The sequence below is a fragment of the Harpia harpyja genome, chromosome 23 (genome assembly GCF_026419915.1).
Source record: "Harpia harpyja isolate bHarHar1 chromosome 23, bHarHar1 primary haplotype, whole genome shotgun sequence".
NCBI lineage: Eukaryota > Metazoa > Chordata > Aves > Accipitriformes > Accipitridae > Harpia > Harpia harpyja.
In genome coordinates, this window is record NC_068962.1 from 1,511,077 (window position 1) to 1,533,269 (window position 22,193).

The window sequence follows — 22,193 nt, forward strand, 5'->3', positions numbered from 1 at the left end:
ACCTTTGTAAGCTTCTCTGCAGTGAAGCACATGGGGAAAAGCAGAGTGAAATAAGCACTCACAGCAGCATCTCGCTTCTTGCCTCCTTTGTAGGTGTCTTCCCAGCAGCAGGAGGACAGCAGCAAGATGATGACTCCCCTTTTGATTCTGAGGTAGATTCATAGAATCATAGAGTCGTTTAGGTGGGAAAAGACCCTTAAAAGTCCAACCGTAAACCCAACACTGCCAAGGCCACCCCTAAACCGTGTCCCCGAATGCCACATCTACACCTCTTCTAAATACCCCCAGGGTTGGTGACAGGTAGATTCACAGAACCATAGAGTCAGTGTCAAATGGTTGCCCATAGGGCCTACACTCTAGACGCTTAGCTGCTTCTGCCTAGGTCCTCTCTGCCTTGGGCAGGTGTATGTCGGCCCCTTTTGAAAGCCCTGCTCAACAGAGATGCCTAACACGCCGGTGGTGTTTGCCCTTTCCGTTCTTTCCATCATCTGATACCACGTTACGGGTGTTGGCTGAAGCGGGAGCTTTGTGCGTGGAAACGGGTTGAGGAGGAGTCTGTGCCAGTTCTCACGCACGTCTTTTCAATTACGCAGTCGGATTGCGAAGCTCCAGCGAAAGCATCGGCCGTCGTGCGGCTTCCACCTGTATGCAGACGTGAAGCATGGGTGCAGCGTGTTGCAGAGGAGAGCGGCAACGGTAATTTCCTGACGCACTAAATGGTTACCTTTGTAAGCTTTTCTGCGGTGAAGCAGATGGGGAGAAGCAGAGTGAAATAAGCACTCACAGCAGCGTCTCGCTTCTTGCCTCCTTTGTAGGTGTCTTCCCAGCAGCAGGAGCACAGGTAAGAGGGAGGTTTTGACTCTTCTGAGAGCAAGTTACTTTGTTTTCCAGAGGTAATGCCGAAGTCACGCTCCCGTATCCCCGGTGCTGCAATGCAGTGCGATGCTGCAGTCTTGCTGGGGATTCCTTTCCCCACGGTCTGTCTGTCTGTGTTCTCACTTGCTCAGGTTTCTGCACCGGAGAGAGAAGAGCTTCAGCTAAAGAAGGATGCTTCATGTCAAACCGACCTTCAAGGCGACAGACAGGTGACTCTAGTAGAGGCTGATGCAGATATCCATAAATAGAACCAGTCAGTGTACAGAGATCTGTTCTTGCTACTGTGTTCATTTTGGAACGCTGCTGAGAGGAGGTGACTGAATCCGGACCTGAGGTGTATTTCGCACCTCATTTTGTTCCCTTTGTGAAGCCGAAGGGCTGCATAAAGAGGGAAAACAGTGGGTTGGACGAAAGCACGTGCGCAGACTCTCATCCTCTATTCCAAGGAGAAGAATATTTAGCCTTTTCTGTGTATTAGGAAAGAGAAAGCCTCACGAAGAGCTGGCGATCCTGTAGATATGCTCAGCTGAGACAGTTGCCTGCTGGTGGCGGCCAAAATCTCTTATGTTTGAATTCACTGAGTCACAGAAGCATAGAATGGTTTGAGTTGGAAGAGTCCTTTAAAGATCATCTAGTGCAACCCCCCCTGCCATGGGCAGGGACACCTTCCACTAGATCAGCTTGCTCAAAGCCCCATCCAGCCTGAACACTTCCAGAGATGGGGCAGCCACAATTTCTCTGGGCAACCTGGTCCAGTGTCCCACCACCCTCATTGCAAAAAATGTCTTCCTTATGCCCACTCTAAATCTACCCTCTTTCAGTTTAAAACAGTTGCCCCTTGTCCTGTCACTTCAGGCCTTAGTAAAAAGTCTCTCTCTCTCTTTCTATTTTGAAAGGCCGCAGTAAGGTCTCCCCAGAGCTCGCTTTTCCCCAGGCTGAACAACCCCAACTCTCTCAGCCTTTCTTCACGGGAGAGGTGTTCCAGCCCTCTGATCATTGTTGTGGCCCTCCTCTGGACCTGCTTGAGCAGGTCCATGTCCTCCTTGTGCTGGGGACCCCAGAGCTGGATGCATTACTCCAGGTGGGGTCTCATGAGAGCAGAGTAGACGGGCAGAATCACCTCCCTCGACCTGCTGGCCACCCTGAAGGCCGAGCTAATGATATCATCCCATGAGTAAAAGCATCTCTCGTGTTGTCATCTTCTCACTGATTTCTCCATGCTCATGGAACACCATTTCTTTAGACATGGGTCAAGCAGCCGTGGCAGGAGCTCGCCAACCCTCTCAAAAGGAGCTCCCTCACAGAAGCTTCACCTGAAGCTGTGAAGTGCTACAGCGTGTACCTGCAGGAACAGAAACTGCAGTTGCAGAAGAAACTGTACCGTTCCAAAGCTAAGGTATGGAGAAAGCCTGTCTCTTGTCTCTTGGCAGGGGCCCAGGCCTTTTTTGTAGCAAACCAGAGCGGGGACCTGATCCTTTCTTGGGGGTTTTGTGTAACCCAGGGTGGTTCAGTGTGCGGTTCGCTGTGATGAGCGGGATGGGAGGGAACAGCACTGCTGCCTTGGGTGCCTGCCTGTTTGCACCACTTGAAGTAAGAGCGGAGGGCTGCACTGAGGTGGTCTTAGTACGCTAGACACCTTTGCAACAGGAGCAGACCGAGTGACATGTAATTGACTCGCCTTGTTTTATAAGCCTGGCGCCTACAATTAGTAAGGCCACTAACCGTGAAGTCACTTTGTCCTTGATTGGAGAAGGGGGGGGGTATTCCTTTCAAACAGCTGCTTCTCAAGGTTCACGGATCACGTGTATTTGCTGCTTCTCTTTGGCTCGGCAAAGCGGAGTGTGTGCTGACAGAGAAAGAGTAGGCATGCTGGAGTGTTGTGCTCACGCTTTTTTGCAGTTCCTCATCACGTCATCATTGTTATGGAGCTGCAAAGTCACTTTAGGAGCAGGAGGAGCTGCTAACCGTGTTGGAGTAGCCAACAAGCGGCTACAAAGAGTGTTTGGAGTCCTTGAGAGAGGAGGAGGAGCGTTGTGGCAGCGTTTAGGAAACGCTTTAGGAAATCATTTTAGACGTAGGAGAGGGGCCAGTGTAAAAGATGAAGTAACGTGGGTTTTGAGAGTCGACATGAGAGTCAGAGCAGTCCACTCCTTTTTATCAAACCTAAGTTGACTACCGGCGATTCTTCTTGTGGTTTGACAGCTGCAGGAATTAAAAGAACAGCATATCTGGACTGAGTGTTATGCCGAGTACCTGAAGGATGCCATCAGGAGGAACGAGAGGGAACTAACTTCCAGGAACCTGCAGGACCTTCTGACCACATCTTCTGGAACTGCAGCTATCCCAGAGCTGGAAGACCACATACGACGGTAAGGAAGTAACAGAGTGGAGCAAGGCTTCGCTTTCTGCGATTGTGCGAAAACAACAGGACTGTCTTCTTGCATCCCAGCAAGATAATAATACACGATTTTCAAAGACGCTTTTGTTTTAGATGAGGTTCTTTCACATTCTTCTTTGGGGATTTGTGCTCTTGTGGCCTCCTGTGATAAGGCCTGTCCTTCTTTTCCAGGCTCCAAGGTGAAAAGGCCAGGCTGGAAACCACAGTCCAGCAACAAGCAAAGACCATCGAAGCCCTTTGGAAAAAACTGCAAGCCTGTGCCTTAGTAAGCTACTCACAGCCTTCCCTTTTCGTGAGCTACAGAGCCTAGTTCTGTATCTGTGTGGGAAATTTTAAGATGAGGTTTTCCTGGAGAGCCTAGGAGAGATCAGTTTCTCTGTTCTACTGACTACAGGCTGCTCTGAAAGTCCTGCTGGCCCATTCCCCCAGCTTTCTGGCTTTGAGAGTTGTTCCGTGAGACTATAGCAAGTCCTTCTTAATGCCATCTTTGTTAAGGACTTGACAGCAATGCACTGGCTTAAGTATTTTCTGCTTTAGACCAGTCGTGAGCTTGAGACCTCAGGCAGCACTTCAGACAGTCCTGCGGTAGAGGGGTTTGGTGCCTTCGGTTGCGGACACTCCTTGGGCTCTGGTGGTGGTGAGCACGTAGTCCTGGAGGCCTGACTGGCATCATCAGACTGGGACAGGAATTCTTCCGTGGCCTGTACTCTGGGCACCTTCCCATGTTAGTGGCCATGGATTCCTTGGCCAGAAGGTGTAGGTCTGTAATGCAACGAGAAGACCTCCAAAGATGAAAGGCTGCAACTAATAAGGGAATGACACCTCCATAGGCCATATTTTGTATGCTTGGTTGGCGCTGCCGTGAGGTATGACCTTCAGCCAGGGAAGTCCTAGTGTGACTTCTTTTTTCTTCTTTTAATGCTGCTGTAGTCTCATAATGGCCTGGAGGACTCGGTAACCGGCTTTCGGACAACACGGACTGCAAAGGAACACCGACGTCGGCAGGTATATGAACAGCTTCTGGGAACGACTGGTTTTAGTCTTTGAATTTCTCGTGGGCAGGTAATTTATGAAAAGGTCAGGTGGGCTGCGGGGAATCCCCCAGGTTTTTGGGCAGGACACCCTCAGGGGAAAAGTCTATACGTTTCCTCATTCCCCTGGTGCTACTGTGTTTTGCATCTGCTCGGTAGACAATATGCGGGCACTTGCGTTCATCAGCACGATTCCTTTGATGGGTAGGCTGTGTGCTGTGGACAGGAGAGACAGCTGTGGGTGAGAGCTGTGAGAGGAGACTGGACTTGGGAGATACATGTTTTCTCCTTTGTGGAGAAGGCTGGCTGCACATTCTGCGTGTGGATCCTGTTCCTGTGCTCTGTGTGTGATGCATCTTTTCTATTTTGAAAGCGTGGCAGTGAAAGCAAGGAAGTAAAGAAGCTGGGCAAGACGCAATGCCGATCGGAAGCGCTTCCGGATGAAGCGTGGAAAAGAAACGCCGCGCTGGAGGAAGAACAGACCAGGCATGGCTTTTTAGTGCTTTAAAGAAATACACACTGAGGAGAAGTCAAGCTTTACTGAACCCTAGTGTAAAAGCATGTGCATAACCGTTTGCGAGCAAATTCAAGCCTCGCATTCGATCTTGCCAGGTGCTTCTGTGCATGAGCCTATGGTTTTAAAAAGCTGCAAAAGGCCTTGCAAATGCAGGCTGCCTGCACTTCTCCTGGGTGGGAAGGAAGTCTTGTCCTCTTCTGTTCAGAGAAATTTGGGGCCCTCCAAGTGTTGGGTGGTGCTGGGGAGCTGGCTGCTCTCAGTAATTCCTGGCTTGTCAAGCACATTACAGATGAAGCAAGCCATCCGGGGCTGTGCTGCTTAGGTAAGAGTGTGTGCAAAAGGCCGACTGCTGCTTTGCTTCACGCTTTCCTTACTAATTTGCTGTGCAGGTTGAAGATGCTTCTGCAGATGTCTTCGACAACCCTGACTGCGTCTGCAGCGCGAAGGAGAAAGTCCCAGCTCAGTTTCTGGCGAGAGATGAAGTAAGTTGTTCCGAATTGACTAACTAAATTGGTAAACTAAGAAGAAAGCTGAGCTCTGGTTTGGTTGGTGGATTTGAGGCGATTATTCTTTTCTGCTAGAACCCGTGTGATTCTTTTCCTATACTTTTTTTCCGCGCTGCTAATTATCTCTTGGCTGTATTTTGCAAGTGATTGACTGCTCTTGATGCTCCTGCTCCTGTTGTGGCAGTAGATGATGATGATGTTGATGAACACAGATGTAGTTGTCGTGATGGGTAAAAACCACGAGCCAGGAGTCCCAGCAATGGCCTCACTGACCAGCATGCAGTGCCGGGGGCCCTGAGCAAGAACAGCGGAGCTGGTCACCACACACTGAGATTTTAATACATTTCAATACTCTGTCTGCAGGTGACGAATGCAGTCTCGATGGCCCCCCACCTTACGGATTTCCAGTCACAGCTGAACCTCCAACGCGGTTAACGATGAGAAGATGCACAAAGAGCGGAGGAAGTGCCAGTGCCAGAAAAGAGTGCTCCCAGGGGAGATGCGTGAAGCCTGGAAACCTTTGCCTTCCACCCTGTGCACCCACCCCACCCCCTCCCCGCCCCCCCCTAATTACAAGTGTTCTGTCGCAGTTTGGTATTTAATAAACTCTGCCACCTCGTACGGGTCTTAGTTTTGCTGCACAACCGGAGCTCTTCGGACCTAGCGCGTCCGGACGAGGAGAGTCCTGTTCCTGAAGGCTCGCTCAGGCTCCCTTCCCACGCAGGCAGTCAGCACACCTCTCCCTGCCCTCGCTCGGAACGACCCCCAGTCCTGCAGACATCTCCGACGGGGAGCACGCGTCCGTGTCCTTTCCCTCTGCGGAGGCTTGAACCGTGGCGGTGCTCAGACCAGGGACCAGCGCTGAGCGACTGCTCATCATCGGTCGCCAGACTCCTTTCTAGAGCAACCCTCCCGCCGGTCTGGGCAGAAGGGGGTGGGCGAGCTCCCGGTAGCCACGGACGCTTTGCAGATCCCACCGGGACCTGGCGGATTTGCAGCCTGCCGAGGGGAAAGGCGGGAAGCAGCGGGCACGAGCCGCAGCAGGGAGAAACCCACCTCGACCCGAGGAAAAACCTTTCCTCCTGCGAGGGCGGCCAGGGACCGCTGTCAGGGAGCAGCGCGGGCACGCTGCTCCCTCAGGGACGGGGAGCCGAAGGGGGTCCCCGCAGCCAGCGGGGCAGACCCAGCCTCGGCCCGCACGAGCGAGGGGAGCGGGGGCCGTCCCCGGGGAAGGCAGCCGAGAGCCCGCAGGGACGAACGAGCGCCTGGGGAGGCGGCGGCGCCGAGGGCGAACCGAGAAGCCGGGCCAGGCCGGGCCGGGGCTCAGGCCCGGTGGCGGCCAGCGGGGTCGGAGACAGCCCGGTGGTGGCCAAGCAGGGCCACGGGGAGGCGGCCGGCGGGCTGGGGTCCGTGGCCGGGAGAGACCGAGCTGGAGACGGGGACGCCATGACGGAGCTCGGGCAGGGCCTGCAGGCCTCCGCCTCCGCCTCGGGGGGCCTCCCGCGCCGGAGGCCCCCGGGGTGAGGCCGGAGGCTCCAGCTCAGCCCACCGGTGGCTTTTTTGTGCCACAGAGAGGTTGTAGGGTCTCTGTGCTTGGAGACGCTCCCGCCTGGACGTGGCCCTGGCTGACCCTGCTTTGAGCAGGGCGGGGGGGGGGGAGACGAGACGAGGCCCCTTCCCGCCGCGACGACGCTCGTGCTTTCGGCGCTCTGGGGATGTCGCGCTGCGGGCCCCGTTTGCTTCGGCCAGACCTCCCGCCTGCTTCAGTGAGCTTTTTGCCAGAGTCTGACCGCGTACAAAAGACGACGGCAGACTGTACCCAGCATCTCCGGGCACAAAGACGGCAACGACCTTCTCAGACGCCCAGCCATGGCGTGAGGTGTGATGCCACCAGCGAAGAACGGCCGTCGAGTTAGCCGACGTCGACTTAGTTGACTTCCAGCCCCCAGTTTGAGAGCTGGAACTAGGAAAGAACCATCACACTCCCAGTCTGGCTGGGCAGCAGTGGGAGCTGCCAGCTAGGGAGGTCCACCTGGCCCAGTCCCCACCTCTTCAAACACAAGGAGACGGCTAGCTAGGCATTACAGCCTTGACAAACCACTCTTCATAAATACGCCAAAGCACGCTGGGCAAAGACAAACTGAAATAACGTTCCACCTCCTCTCCGGCCAATCGGCCGTCAACATGCTAACACATGTCCGGGCTCTAAAGCCAAAACGGCTCTCGGAAAATACCAAAGGTATCTTCAGACGGCAAATTGGACCCGTTCTCCACATAATCGAGAGTGAGAGCTCTGCCGAGGAACAACAGTACCGCAGACTCCCAAGAAAGGCCAAGAACGTAAGCAGCGGTGAGCTCGACGGCAATGGGCAAGCAGATGAGAGCTGGCTGCTTAGCCGTCCACTCAAAGACTATGCAACACCCGAGCACAGCACCTCCCCTGATGTTGGGGGGGTGCAGGGGGACAGACAGCTCCAGTGACAGAGAGCACTGTACATGACCAGACTGGTTCTGGCCCCCCCTCCTCCTATCCACCATCAGGTAGCTGCCAGGCATTTACGGAGCTTCTGAACTCCGACACAAGCCTTTCAAAAAGTCTGACTAGGGATCTCTCCTCTAGTTGGTAGCTGGCATCTATCCCAAGGCAATACCATACATCCAAACGCACGCAATTATTTTTGTTCCTGGATGTCTTGCACCGCTTCCCCCCCGTGTGTGGGTGTCAGTGCTGGAAGCACCTGGTGAAAGCCCAAGGGTCTTTTCGCCGTGCAGGAGACTTTCCTAGCACATCCCTGCCCCAGCCACCCTCCCCATGTTTTGCAGCAACAACTGAACAGAGCACAGGAATCAAGTGCAAGGGAGTATTTTCTTTTTATGGGGGAAAAAAAACAAACGAACAAACACACACACAAACAAAAAAAATAAAAGCACAACAACAAATGCTATACTGAAAGAATACTCTGCTTTTGCACTGGCCTTTCCAGTTTGAGTCATCTTACCACCGTGCACTGTGCTGCCTCATGCATGCCTCCCCCAACCTCACCTTCTTCTGCAGAACCCCTGACGTGATCCCAGCAGCCTTCTAGCCACATGCTACTCAAGACTCCCTAACAGAGCGGGTCCAGCTGCCACTATGGATCAGTGAAGACTTAGTTTTCAGTGCTGCCACTGATCCGGTCCCATACCAGCATTCTACTGCACAGTGGTTTGGCAAACGTATTTAACTTTTCTCAAGAGGCAAAAGCTACAATGAGAAGAGGGACTGTGGTTTGCCTTCTCTCCCATGCAGTTTGTTCCTGTGGAGTTAACGCTGGTTTTGTCAAGTCTTTTGCTCTTTCCCTTCGGCACCGTCCAGGTTAAGACTTCCGAGCCAGTAAGGTTGTTAATTTAATCTTCCCATCCATAGAGGCGGTGAGGCAGGTCCCGCAGTCCATGGCCGTGCTCCAATCCACTGTGACAACGGGAGCTCTGTGTCCTCCCAGGGAAAGGCAGCTCTCCAGAACCTTTTCCTCACCGTTCAACTGAAAGAAGGAAAGCATAAGGTTTTAAGGAGGCAAGGTTCTGCAGTGGGGGCAGCGCACCCACAGGAGAAGCCAAAGCCTGCTACAGACTCCGTATCCCCATCAGCATACATAATTAAGCGGAAAAATCAGAGACATGTCGAGATGTACGTAGCACGCATGAGGAAGCAAATTTCCAGTCTCACAACAGAAGCACGCAGTCTCAAGCAGCTCAGCGTCTGCTACCAGCTGAGCTGCAGTAATTGAACAGGGCAGGCTAAAAGCACACGCTGATGAAGAGCACGTAAGCCTAACCTATAGCTCATGTTAGTGCGGGTGCTCCGAATGCCCCAGATGCAAAGTAAAAATTCCATCCAATCTGCCTTGCAATGGCTTATACTGATGCGTATTGACTCAAGAGGAGGCAGGCAAGGGGCAAGCGATCAGTAACCGCTTGTTACTGCGGCACAGAAATTGGGGTGCTTGGAACCATTCAGCCTTACCCTTCATTCCATTTCAGTACACAGCAAGAGGAGGGAATCAGGCTGGGACTAACATAGCACGAGCAAGCACACAAGGCAGATTAAAGACGAGCATCAGGCAACAATCGCGCATTTTGCGTTGAACTGGCATGCATCAATATATTAAAAAAGAATAATTTAAAACTTTGTCCTAGGCACTTGGGTACTAAGGAAAACTGCTGCAGCTAAGCTTTAAGAACACGGAGCACACGTACTCTAGCTACATACAGAGAGTCAAACGCTTACAGAGGGTTCAAACACTTGCTAAGCACCACACGCTGCTAAAACGCACGCTGTATGAAACTGAGCAGCAACTTGCACAGAGCACGGATGGGTAGGTGCTGCTCGAGAACTTCAGCAGCTGCTGTTGCAGCCTTGTAACAACAAGAGCTTGTATGGATGTGTAAGAGTACTCCCCGTCACTTCTCAGACTTACCTTAAAAAGGACTCCCCCAGTAGAAGAACACGTCAACATATAGTTGCCCTCAGAGTCAAAAGCAAAAAGCCTCCCTCGTGGGAACTGGACTTGCTTGTAGCCACTGTACCCGGACAGAACAAAAGGACCCGTAGCTTCGCTGGGAAGATCGTACTCAGGCACCTTCAAGCCACTTTTGTGAATATTTGTCGTGGTTTAACCCCAGCCAGCAACTAAACACCACGCAGCCGCTCACTCACTCCCCCCCACCCAGTGGGATGGGGGAGAAAATCGGGAAAAGAAGCAAAACCCGTGGGTTGAGATAAGAACGGTTTAATAGAACAGAAAAGAAGAAACTAATAATGATAACACTCATAAAATGACAACAGCAACAACGAAAGGATTGGAATGTACAAATGATGCGCAGTGCAATTGCTCACCACCCGCCAACCGACACCCAGCTAGTCCCCGAGCGGCAGTTCCCCGCGCCCCCTTCCCAGTTCCTATACTAGATGGGACGTCCCGTGGTACGGAATACACCCTTGGCCAGTTTGGGTCAGCTGCCCTGGCTGTGTCCTGTGCCGACTTCTTGTGCCCCTCCAGCTTTCTCGCTGGCTGGGCAGGAGAAGCTGAAAAATCCTTGACTTTAGACTGAACACTACTGAGCAACAACTGAAAACATCAGTGTTATCAACATTCTTCGCATACTGAACTCAAAACGGAGCACGGAGCACGGTACCAGCTACTAGGAAGACAGTTAACTCTATCCCAGCCGAAACCCGGACAGTCCAACATGAGGCCGTGGTGCAAAGGGCCCGTGTGGGGCTAAGGGAGCCATACTGTCCTCCCAGTGATGGTCCACACACAGGACATCATTAAAGCCACCTTTGCTGTGACCAAAAATGCACACCCCCCCACCCAGTAACACAGGCACAGCACAGTCAGAGACGCTCCTGCTCTACTTGCAAGGGGAGTCCCGAGACCTCAGGGCCACAGGCTCAGAGCACACCTTGGGAAGGGTGCCATGAGACGCAACCACCAGTGGGTTCCCCCCCTTCGTGTTTGGCAGCAGGCGTCCCCACAGCAGGCTGTACCACGGTATCAAGAGAGCACGCAGGCGCCAGGATGGGTCTGCTGCTGCAGCAGCGGTGCACCGGGCACCTGCTGTGTGCACTGACCTTCCTTGAGGCTGCTGGAAACTTGGCCTTGATGCTCTACGCGCTGCTGTGGGAAGCCGGGAACCCGGTCGACCGCCCTGACAAACGCATTGGCTTTTACAACTTCTGCCTGTGGAACGCGACAGCTGGGGAGCTGCAGTGCCTGGAGTACAAGCATCTGCAGGTGATGGGCATCAGCCTACCAGGAATGGTGCTAGCCAGGGTTTGTGTGTACGCCTGCCTGGTCTTCAGCATCTTCTACCCCGTTTTTGTTGCACACGTGCAGTGCAGAGAGGAGAGGGAGGGCTGGAAGGCGATCCTCATCATACTCATCAAGATGATAATCCTCTCTGGAGGCCTGGGTACGTTTCTTTTCCAAACCTCGCAGTGGATTCACCTCTCTGATTTCACTGGGGGCTTCCTGGCATTGCTTGGGACTCAGGCTCTGCTACTGCTCCAGATTCTCACTGCCACTATGTACCTCAGCTGGGCCAAGCAACACACACCCGGGTCAAAGCCCTTTTATTGACGGGGCCCTGCCCGTCGGGATTTGAGGGCGAAGAAGATGCAAGCGCTATTGATAACATGCTTTAAAACAGTAATCCCGCTACAGCTTTAGTCACTGGTAGGAATTTGATCCTTAGTCCAAAGGCCCATCTCCAGCCTCTGGCAAACGGCTGCGTGCAGTGCTCCTGCAGCAAGCAGGCAGCAGACACCAACACCCGCAGCACGGCGTGGAAGCTTTCTGGGAACAGCAGCGTGCAACACGCCCCTCGGCCTGGGGCACAGCATCATAAGCGACAGCATTTCTGGCCCTGACCCAGAGGAGAGCGAAGGGGACGGATCAGAACCAGCACACAGCGGACACAACCCTCTGGCCATATCTAGCCTAAGTATAAGCAGGCAGAGAAGCAAGCAGGCTTCCTTTCTTGGCGTTGCCCAAAGAGACTCTGCTCCTTCTCCACCTCCCGAACTAACCAGGGACGCCTTCGAAGCAACTTGAGGAGCTGTGGCTTCACACTGCCACCACAGCAGTGGCAGCCCCAGAGGGGCACTGGAAATACTCTTCAGCAGGAGCACCTGTACTTCACCTGCTGGAATAACACCTGGAGTGACTCTGCTTTAGTTCATTCGGGTGAAGTGGCCCACATCCAACCCCAAGCAGCAGCAGAGCCCCTGCAGGGGCAGCCCAACAACTTGCTGAGCACTGAACACAGCTCTGAGGAGGAGGAGGGTTTCCACGAGGAAGCAGAGGATTTTGGTGCAGAGCCCCAGGTTTGTCCCCACTGACATTACGGGGCTGAGCCCAGCAGTCCAGCAGCCTTTGAGACTCCAGGAGAACGGGTTCTGCGCGAGGGCAGGTCACCGCAAAGCTAGCCCACACCAACGCACGCCCCGTGCAAGCGTGTGCTCGGGGAGCAGCGCAAGGGCTGCCGAAGGCTGGGGTGCAGTGCCCCAGCTGGGCCATCGCAGCCAGCGCACTGGATGGGGTCTCTCCGCCTTAGCGGCGGTGCACAGCACCGCTCCGTGCCACGTCTGTAACCTCGCACAAAGCAGCGCCTGCTTCCCCCCCCCATCCCCTTAACCTCGCACAAAGCAGCGCCTGCTTTCCCCCCATCCCCTTCGGGACACCAGGGGCCGTTTTCTCCCCTGCTGCCCTCGTGGTGGGGGTGTGGCTGGTGACGCTGCTGTGACTGATTCTGCGTTTCATGAAAGGCTCTCGCACCTGCCCTGGCTTCGTGTGGTTTGTTCATCCCCGCTTCAGACTGGCTCTTGCCACTGAGCCATCCTTATCCCTCCCTAGACCCCCGCGCACCCTGCCATGGGGTCAGCCCCCTCAGAACGGTCCCTGCCCCTGCCAGTCTGCTCCCACCCGTGTCCTCCCCAGCTACGGGAGGCCTGCCCGAGCCTGCGGGCAAATCCAGCGTCAGGCCCAACGGGGACAGCCTGCCAGGCCCCACGGCAGCTGTCACGGAGGGACCGCAAGGACAAGGGAGCCCCAAGGCTGGACCGCGACTATTCGGCTCCGCAGAGCCAGCAAAAGCCTGCCAGGGCCAGCAACTCCCTGCTCCCCTCGAGCCCCGACACCGACCCACCAAAGGGACGCTCACGGGAACCCACACCTCCTCTTTCATCTCTCCGTGCTCCGAGATGCCGAGCAAAACTGAACACAACCTAACCCGGAGCCAAAGCCCGCTGAAGCCAGCACACACCGGGAGAAGCCAGTGCCCCCTTCCTCTCCCCCATGGCTTTCGCGGGCCTCCTACCAGCTCCGCAGGCTACCAACACAGCAGCTCCACAGCCCGCTCCAGGTCCTCCTCCCACCGTCCTGGGTGTCCCCTTGGCTCCTGGGCAGCGGCGGAGCAGGCAACGTCAGCTGAAAAAGATCTCCCTGACGTATTTCAGAGCATCGTCCTCAGAGTCCTCCCAGCCTGGCCTCCCCGCGGCGCCACCGGCAGGGGACGGGAGAGCCGGGCTGCGGCCGCTGCCTCCCCCGCTGCTGGCCGTGCTTCCCGGAGCCTCCTTTGGCGTCGGCTGGAGCTCCTGCTCCTCCCGGCTCCCGGACCGGGCCTTCTCCTCACCTTCCTCGCGCTGCAGGTTCTAGCCAAAGGGAAAAACAACCAGAGCCGGCTGGGCGCGAATTGCACCCCGAGGGGCAGAAGGAGCAGCCCGCCCGCCCCCCCCACCGCGGGACACCCCCGGCCAGGCCCCAGGGAGCCGCCGCCGCCGCCGGCAGCGCTCCCTGCCCGCTCCCCCGAGCCCTCCCCGCTGCCAGGACCGTGTGCGTGTGTGTGTCCCCCGCCCCCGCCCCCGCCCCCGCCCCGGGGGGTCCGCGCTCACCTCCGCCAGGACCGCCAGGGCCACATCCACCAGCTCCGCCTCGGTCATGCAGTACACCGCCGCCCTGCCAACCGCACGGGGAAGACGCTCAGGGCGAACCGGGCCCGGCCTCGCCCGCCCCAGCGGCGCTACCTGGGACCCGCCGCCTGCCGCCGCCTGCCGCCGCCGCCGCTGCCCGCCCTTGGCGGGGGGGGTCCCCGCCGCGACCACCCGCTCGTCCCCCGCCGCCTCCAGCCAGGCCGGCAGCACCCGCCGCCTGCCGCCCGCCGCCATTGCCCGCGCCGGGCGGGGCGGGGCGGGGCGGGGCGGGGCCGCCCCGGGAGCCGCCCCCCTTGGGCCCGCCCCCCGTGGAATCCCCCCTTGGAACCGCCCCCTCCTCCCCGGCCGCCGCGCCCCCTGTGTGACGCCCCGTTGCTAGGCTGCCCCCTGCCGGCGCAGACGGCGTCCTGTGCGGAGCGGGAGCGACCGGAGCTGCCGAGCGGCGGCCGGCGCTCGGGGCTCGGCTCTTCTCGCCCCTGCTTCGCTCGGTTGGGCCTCGGGGAGACCGCCCGGGGCTCGGCAGAGCCCGCCGGGCGCCATCCCCGCGGCGGCATGCAGCGGCTCTTCTCGTGCTGCCTGGGGAGGGTGCGGCGGCCGCCGCCCTCCGACGGCGATGCCGGACCCTGCGCCGCCGAGCCCTCCGAGGTCCGGGAGAAGCCCCGGGGCGGGCTGCACGGCGCGGCCGCCGGAGGTGACCTGGCGCGGCTGCAGCGGCACTGGTGGAGGAAGAGATTCCGCATCAACAGGCGGGACGCGGAGAAGCAGTAAGGGGCGGGCGGCGCCCGGAGCAAAAGCCTCCGGCCGGCCACCCCGGCGGAGCCCAGCCCGGTGGCAAGCGCCCTTGTATCGATGGGAAGCAGGAGAGAAGGGTGCCTGGGTAAACTGTGGAGTAAAAACCCCTTTAGGAGTAAAGCACGTCTGAGGATTGCTCTAGCAAAACAAGATGCTCGTTCCTTCCCTCCCGGCTTCTGGCACAGCATCCCTGTTGTGCTAATGCACCACTTTGCATAGCAGCCTTGGTCTGGAGCACGTTTCTAGTATTTTCTTTTCTTGTTTGGGGGGTTTTTTTTTGGTTTTAGTTCTGCTTATGCAGCAAACCTGAAAGTGGTCTCTCTCCAGAGCCCCACCTGACCCTCAGCCAAGGTTGTTAGAAGATAACACCTCTACAATGTATTAGCGCCTGCAGTGCTTGCCATGCAACCACAATCTTTGTTGGCCTCTTGATATCCCAACTAGGAGCTCTCTAAACTCTCCGGTCCTCTGGCTGACCATGGGAATTTCTTAAGCCCTTCAAAGTCAGGACTGGGTTTGAGGAGACGTTACCCCAGCTTCACGGGAAGAGTAGCTGCAGCATTAGTGTAGCATCCCACTGAGGTAGAAGCCTTGTAGTGAGATGTCAGTCTGCCAAGGGTTGTCTTAATCTCAATGGCCCTCAAAATGGAGAGGGGGTTTGTCGGATGAGACTGTAACCAGTGGGGCTGAGATACTCCATAGACAAGAATAAGCACCTGCAGCACGAACATGCCTGTAGTGAGTATTTCAGCCTCCAGTAGTCGTGCAGCAAGGTGTCGCTGGGTGTGGGTGTTACCCTTTACCAGCTGGCTATGAATATGGCTCGGATGGCTCATGAATGGCTGTTGCTCTTCCAGTAGAGAGTGTATGCAAGCGGGGGGGTATTTTTAACAAATGCATTTCCTTCCTTTCTGTATATAGTATTCAGAAGCAACTGGAGCAAAACACCGGCTGTGAAATGAGGGGAGAATGTTCTGCAGGAGGCACAGAAGGCCCAGCAGTGCTTGACAGCTCTTGCTCTGGGAAGACTGCTGACTCTCCCTTGGGCACCCCTACACTGACCGGAGCAGGTAGGATCCTTCACCGTGGAGGAGGTGATGAAGACAAATCACTGGCCTGTAGAAGAATGATAACCTCTTGATTGGATGCAGGGCTTGAGGGATGGGGAAAGGCAGAGTGAAATAAGCACTCACAGCAGAGTCTCACATCTTACCTCCTTTGTAGGTGTCTTGCCAGCAGCAGGAGGACAAGAAGAGGAAGATTACGACTCCTCTTTTGATTCTGAGGTACATTCATAGAATCATAGAGTCAGTGTCAAATGGTTGCCCCTAGGGCCTACACTCTAGGCGCTTAGCTGCTTCTGCCTAGGTCCTCTCTGCCTTGGGCAGGTGTACGTCGGCCCCTTTGAAATCCGTGCTCAACAGAGATGCCTAACACGCCGGTGGTGTTTGCCCTTTCCGTTCTTTCCATCATCTGATACCACATTACGCGTGTTGGCTGAAGCGGGAGCTTTGTGCGTGGAAACGGGTTGAGGAGGAGTCTGAGCCAGTTCTCACGCACGTCTTTTCAATTACGCAGTCGGATTGTGAAGCTCCAACTAAAGCGTCGGCCGACGAGCTGCCTCCTGCTGCAGATGGAAAGGGAGCGTGCGCGCAGCCCGTTGCAGAGGAGAGCGGCAACGGTAATTTCCTGACGCACTAAATGGTTACCTTTGTAAGCTTCTCTGCAGTGAAGCAGATGGGGAAAAGCAGAGTGAAATAAGCACTCACAGCAGCGTCTCGCTTCTTGCCTCCTTTGTAGGTGTCTTCCCAGCAGCAGGAGCACAGCAGCAAGATGATGACTCCCCTTTTGATTCTGAGGTAGATTCATAGAGTCGTTTAGGTTGGAAAAGACCCTTAAAAGTCCAACCGTAAACCCAACACTGATAAGCCCACCCCTAAACCGTGTCCCCGAACGCCACATCTACACCTCTTCTAAATACCCCCAGGGATGGTGACAGGTAGATTCACAGAATCATAGACTCAGTGTCAAATGGTTGCCCATAGGGCCTACACTCTAGACGCTTAGCTGCTTCTGCCTAGGTCCTCTCTGCCTTGGGCAGGTGTACATCGGCCCCTTTTGAAAGCCCTGCTCAACAGAGATGCCTAACACGCCGGTGGTGTTTGCCCTTTCCGTTCTTTCCATCATCTGATACCACGTTACGCGTGTTGGCTGAAGCGGGAGCTTTGTGCGTGGAAACGGGTTGAGGAGGAATCTGTGCCAGTTCTCACACATGTCTTTTCAATTACACAGTCGGATTGTGAAGCTCCAACAAAAGCGTCGGCCGACGAGCTGCCTCCTGCTGCAGATGGAAAGGGAGCGTGCGCGCAGCCCGTGGCAGAGGAGAGCGGCAACGGTAATTTCCTGACGCACTAAATGGTTACCTTTGTAAGCTTCTCTGCAGTGAAGCAGATGGGGAAAAGCAGAGTGAAATAAGCACTCACAGCAGCGTCTCGCTTCTTGCCTCCTTTGTAGGTGTCTTCCCAGCAGCAGGAGCACAGCAGCTAGATGATGACTCCCCTTTTGATTCTGAGGTAGATTCATAGAATCATAGAGTCGTTTAGGTGGGAAAAGACCCTTAAAAGTCCAACCGTAAACCCAACACTGCCAAGCCCACCCCTAAACCGTGTCCCCGAACGCCACATCTACACCTCTGCTAAATACCCCCAGGGATGGTGACAGGTAGATTCATAGAATCATAGAGTCAGTGTCAAATGGTGGCCCATAGGGCCTACACTCTAGATGCTTAGCTGCTTCTGCCTAGGTCCTCTCTGCCTTGGGCAGGGGTAAGTCGGCCCCTTTTGAAAGCCCTGCTCAACAGAGATGCCTAACACGCCGGTGGTGTTTGCCCTTTCCGTTCTTTCCATCATCTGATACCACGTTATGCGTGTTGCCTGAAGCAGGAGCTTTGTGCGTGGAAACGGGTTGAGGAGGAGTCTGTGCCAGTTCTCACGCACGTCTTTTCAATTACACAGTCGGATTGTGAAGCTCCAATGAATGTGACGGCCGGCGTGTGGATTCCACCTGCACACAAACTTGGAGCATGGGCGCAGCCTGTTGCAGAGGAGAGCGGCAACGGTAATTTCCTGACGCACTAAATGGTTACCTTTGTAAGCTTCTCTGCAGTGAAGCACATGGGGAAAAGCAGAGTGAAATAAGCACTCACAGCAGCGTCTCGCTTCTTGCCTCCTTTGTAGGTGTCTTCCCAGCAGCAGGAGCACAGCAGCTAGATGATGACTCCCCTTTTGATTCTGAGGTAGATTCATAGAGTCGTTTAGGTTGGAAAAGACCCTTAAAAGTCCAACCGTAAACCCAACACTGCCAAGCCCAGCCCTAAACCGTGTACCCCAGCGCCACATCTACACCTCTGCTAAATACCCCCAGGGATGGTGACAGGTAGATTCACAGAATCATAGAGTCAGTGTCAAATGGTTGCCCCTAGGGCCTACACTCTAGACGCTTAGCTGCTTCTGCCTAGGTCCTCTCTGCCTTGGGCAGGTGTACGTCGGCCCCCTTTGAAAGCCCTGCTCAACAGAGATGCCTAACATGCCGGTTGTGTTTGCCCTTTCCGTTCTTTCCATCATCTGATACCACGTTACGGGTGTTGGCTGAAGCGGGAGCTTTGTGCGTGGAAACGGGTTGAGGAGGAGTCTGAGCCAGTTCTCACGCACGTCTTTTCAATTACGCAGTCGGATTGTGAAGCTCCAACAAAAGCGTCGGCCGACGAGCTGCCTCCTGCTGCAGATGGAAAGGGAGCGTGCGCGCAGCCCGTGGCAGAGGAGAGCGGCAACGGTAATTTCCTGACGCACTAAATGGTTACCTTTGTAAGCTTCTCTGCAGTGAAGCACATGGGGAAAAGCAGAGTGAAATAAGCACTCACAGCAGCGTCTCGCTTCTTGCCTCCTTTGTAGGTGTCTTCCCAGCAGCAGGAGCACAGCAGCAAGATGATGACTCCCCTTTTGATTCTGAGGTAGATTCATAGAGTCATTTAGGTTGGAAAAGACTCTTAGGATAATCGAGTCCAACCGTAAACCCAACACTGCCAAACCCACCCCTAAACCGTGTCCCCAAACGCCACATCTACACCTCTTCTGAATACCCCCAGGGTTGGTGACAGGTACATTCATAGAATCATAGAGTCAATGTCAAATGGTTGCCCATAGGGCCTACACTCTAGACGCTTAGCTGCTTCTGCCTAGGTCCTCTCTGCCTTGGGCAGGGGTAAGTCGGCCCCTTTTGAAAGCCCTGCTCAACAGAGATGCCTAACACGCCGGTGGTGTTTGCCCTTTCCGTTCTTTCCATCATCTGATACCACGTTATGCGTGTTGCCTGAAGCAGGAGCTTTGTGCGTGGAAACGGGTTGAGGAGGAGTCTGTGCCAGTTCTCACGCACGTCTTTTCAATTACACAGTCGGATTGTGAAGCTCCAATGAATGTGACGGCCGGCGTGTGGATTCCACCTGCACACAAACTTGGAGCATGGGCGCAGCCTGTTGCAGAGGAGAGCGGCAACGGTAATTTCCTGACGCACTAAATGGTTACCTTTGTAAGCTTCTCTGCAGTGAAGCACATGGGGAAAAGCAGAGTGAAATAAGCACTCACAGCAGCGTCTCGCTTCTTGCCTCCTTTGTAGGTGTCTTCCCAGCAGCAGGAGCACAGCAGCTAGATGATGACTCCCCTTTTGATTCTGAGGTAGATTCATAGAGTCGTTTAGGTTGGAAAAGACCCTTAAAAGTCCAACCGTAAACCCAACACTGCCAAGCCCACCCCTAAACCGTGTACCCCAGCGCCACATCTACACCTCTGCTAAATACCCCCAGGGATGGTGACAGGTAGATTCACAGAATCATAGAGTCAGTGTCAAATGGTTGCCCATAGGGCCTACACTCTAGACGCTTAGCTGCTTCTGCCTAGGTCCTCTCTGCCTTGGGCAGGTGTACATCGGCCCCTTTTGAAAGCCCTGCTCAACAGAGATGCCTAACACGCCGGTGGTGTTTGCCCTTTCCGTTCTTTCCATCATCTGATGCCACGTTACGGGTGTTGGCTGAAGCGGGAGCTTTGTGCGTGGAAACAAGTTGAGAAGGAGTCTGTGCCAGTTCTCACGCACGTCTTTTCAATTACGCAGTCGGATTGTGAAGCTCCAACTAAAGCGTCGGCCGACGAGCTGCCTCCTGCTGCAGATGGAAAGGGAGCGTGCGCGCAGCCCGTTGCAGAGGAGAGTGGCAACGGTAATTTGCTGACGCACTAAATGGTTACCTTTGTAAGCTTCTCTGCAGTGAAGCACGTGGGGAAAAGCAGAGTGAAATAAGCACTCACAGCAGCGTCTCGCTTCTTGCCTCCTTTGTAGGTGTCTTCCCAGCAGCAGGAGCACACGAGCAAGATGATGACTCCCCTTTTGATTCTGAGGTAGATTCATAGAGTCGTTTAGGTTGGAAAAGACCCTTAGGATCATCGAGTCCAACCGTAAACCCAACACTGCCAAACCCACCCCTAAACCGTGTCCCTGAACGCCACATCTACACCTCTGCTAAATACCCCCAGGGATGGTGACAGGTAGATTCATAGAATCATAGAGTCAATGTCAAATGGTTGCCCATAGGGCCTACACTCTAGGCGCTTAGCTGCTTCTGCCTAGGTCCTCTCTGCCTTGGGCAGGTGTACATCGGCCCCTTTTGAAAGCCCTGCTCAACAGAGATGCCTAACACGCCGGTGGTGTTTGCCCTTTCCGTTCTTTCCATCATCTGATACCACGTTACGCGTGTTGCCTGAAGCGGGAGCTTTGTGCGTGGAAACGGGTTGAGGAGGAGTCTGTGCCAGTTCTCACACATGTCTTTTCAATTACACAGTCGGATTGTGAAGCTCCAATGAATGTGACGGCCGGCGTGTGGATTCCACCTGCACACAAACTTGGAGCATGGGCGCAGCCCGTTGCAGAGGAGAGCGGCAACGGTAATTTGCTGACGCACTAAATGGTTACCTTTGTAAGCTTCTCTGCAGTGAAGCACATGGGGAAAAGCAGAGTGAAATAAGCACTCACAGCAGCGTCTCGCTTCTTGCCTCCTTTGTAGGTGTCTTCCCAGCAGCAGGAGCACAGGAGCAAGATGATGACTCCCCTTTTGATTCTGAGGTAGATTCATAGAGTCGTTTAGGTTGGAAAAGACTCTTAGGATAATCGAGTCCAACCGTAAACCCAACACTGCCAAACCCACCCCTAAACCGTGTCCCCAAACGCCACATCTACACCTCTTCTGAATACCCCCAGGGTTGGTGACAGGTACATTCATAGAATCATAGAGTCAATGTCAAATGGTTGCCCATAGGGCCTACACTCTAGACGCTTAGCTGCTTCTGCCTAGGTCCTCTCTGCCTTGGGCAGGTGTACATCGGCCCCTTTTGAAAGCCCTGCTCAACAGAGATGCCTAACACGCCGGTGGTGTTTGCCCTTTCCGTTCTTTCCATCATCTGATACCACGTTATGCGTGTTGCCTGAAGCAGGAGCTTTGTGCGTGGAAACGGGTTGAGGAGGAGTCTGTGCCAGTTCTCACGCACGTCTTTTCAATTACGCAGTCGGATTGTGAAGCTCCAATGAATGTGACGGCCGGCGTGTGGATTCCACCTGCACACAAACTTGGAGCATGGGCGCAGCCCGTTGCAGAGGAGAGCGGCAACGGTAATTTCCTGACGCACTAAATGGTTACCTTTGTAAGCTTCTCTGCAGTGAAGCAGATGGGGAAAAGCAGAGTGAAATAAGCACTCACAGCAGCGTCTCGCTTCTTGCCTCCTTTGTAGGTGTCTTCCCAGCAGCAGGAGCACAGCAGCTAGATGATGACTCCCCTTTTGATTCTGAGGTAGATTCATAGAGTCGTTTAGGTTGGAAAAGACCCTTAAAAGTCCAACCGTAAACCCAACACTGCCAAGCCCACCCCTAAACCGTGTCCCCGAACGCCACATCTACACCTCTGCTAAATACCCCCAGGGATGGTGACAGGTAGATTCACAGAATCATAGAGTCAGTGTCAAATGGTTGCCCCTAGGGCCTACACTCTAGGCGCTTAGCTGCTTCTGCTAGGTCCTCTCTGCCTTGGGCATGGGTACATCGGCCCCTTTTGAAAGCCCTGCTCAACAGAGATGCCTAACACGCCGGTGGTGTTTGCCCTTTCCGTTCTTTCCATCATCTGATACCACGTTACGCGTGTTGCCTGAAGCGGGAGCTTTGTGCGTGGAAACGGGTTGAGGAGGAGTCTGTGCCAGTTCTCACGCACGTCTTTTCAATTACGCAGTCGGATTGTGAAGCTCCAACTAAAGCGTCGGCCGACGAGCTGCCTCCTGCTGCAGATGGAAAGGGAGCGTGCGCGCAGCCCGTTGCAGAGGAGAGCGGCAACGGTAATTTCCTGACGCACTAAATGGTTACCTTTGTAAGCTTCTCTGCAGTGAAGCAGATGGGGAAAAGCAGAGTGAAATAAGCACTCACAGCAGCGTCTCGCTTCTTGCCTCCTTTGTAGGTGTCTTCCCAGCAGCAGGAGCACAGCAGCAAGATGATGACTCCCCTTTTGATTCTGAGG

At 54.9% G+C, this 22,193-nt stretch overlaps 2 protein-coding genes and 2 long non-coding RNA genes across 5 annotated transcripts; 2 read left to right on the forward strand and 2 right to left on the reverse strand.

The window, feature by feature from the left end:
• The first annotated feature begins 3,214 nt into the window (after positions 1 to 3,214).
• LOC128135641 (uncharacterized) lies at positions 3,215 to 4,786 on the forward strand. Of its 2 annotated transcripts, XR_008233182.1 has the most exons (4): positions 3,215 to 3,245; positions 3,446 to 3,539; positions 4,205 to 4,279; positions 4,679 to 4,786. It is a non-coding gene; the product is annotated as an uncharacterized LOC128135641 (long non-coding RNA). The 2 variants fall into 2 exon arrangements; XR_008233181.1 differs by having other exon boundaries at positions 3,446 to 4,279.
• Positions 4,787 to 8,530: 3,744 nt separating this feature from the next.
• On the reverse strand, positions 8,531 to 9,965 carry LOC128135542 (uncharacterized). Its single transcript, XR_008233111.1, has 2 exons — positions 9,786 to 9,965; positions 8,531 to 8,849 (listed from the first exon to the last, which is right to left on the reverse strand). It is a non-coding gene; the product is annotated as an uncharacterized LOC128135542 (long non-coding RNA).
• Positions 9,966 to 10,643: 678 nt separating this feature from the next.
• On the forward strand, positions 10,644 to 11,800 carry LOC128135717 (transmembrane protein 140-like; the record flags this gene model as incomplete). Its single annotated transcript, XM_052774790.1, has 1 exon — positions 10,644 to 11,800. A coding segment is annotated over one exon (807 nt), but the record flags the coding sequence as incomplete, so codon positions are not given.
• Positions 11,801 to 12,513: 713 nt separating this feature from the next.
• LOC128135677 (cell cycle regulator of non-homologous end joining-like) lies at positions 12,514 to 14,035 on the reverse strand. The gene is made up of 3 exons (XM_052774745.1): positions 13,902 to 14,035; positions 13,763 to 13,826; positions 12,514 to 13,522 (listed from the first exon to the last, which is right to left on the reverse strand). The coding sequence occupies exons 1-3, from the start codon at positions 14,033 to 14,035 to the stop codon at positions 13,295 to 13,297; spliced, it is 426 nt and encodes a 141-aa protein (XP_052630705.1). The 3' UTR covers positions 12,514 to 13,294.
• Between the last annotated feature and the right edge of the window lie 8,158 nt (positions 14,036 to 22,193).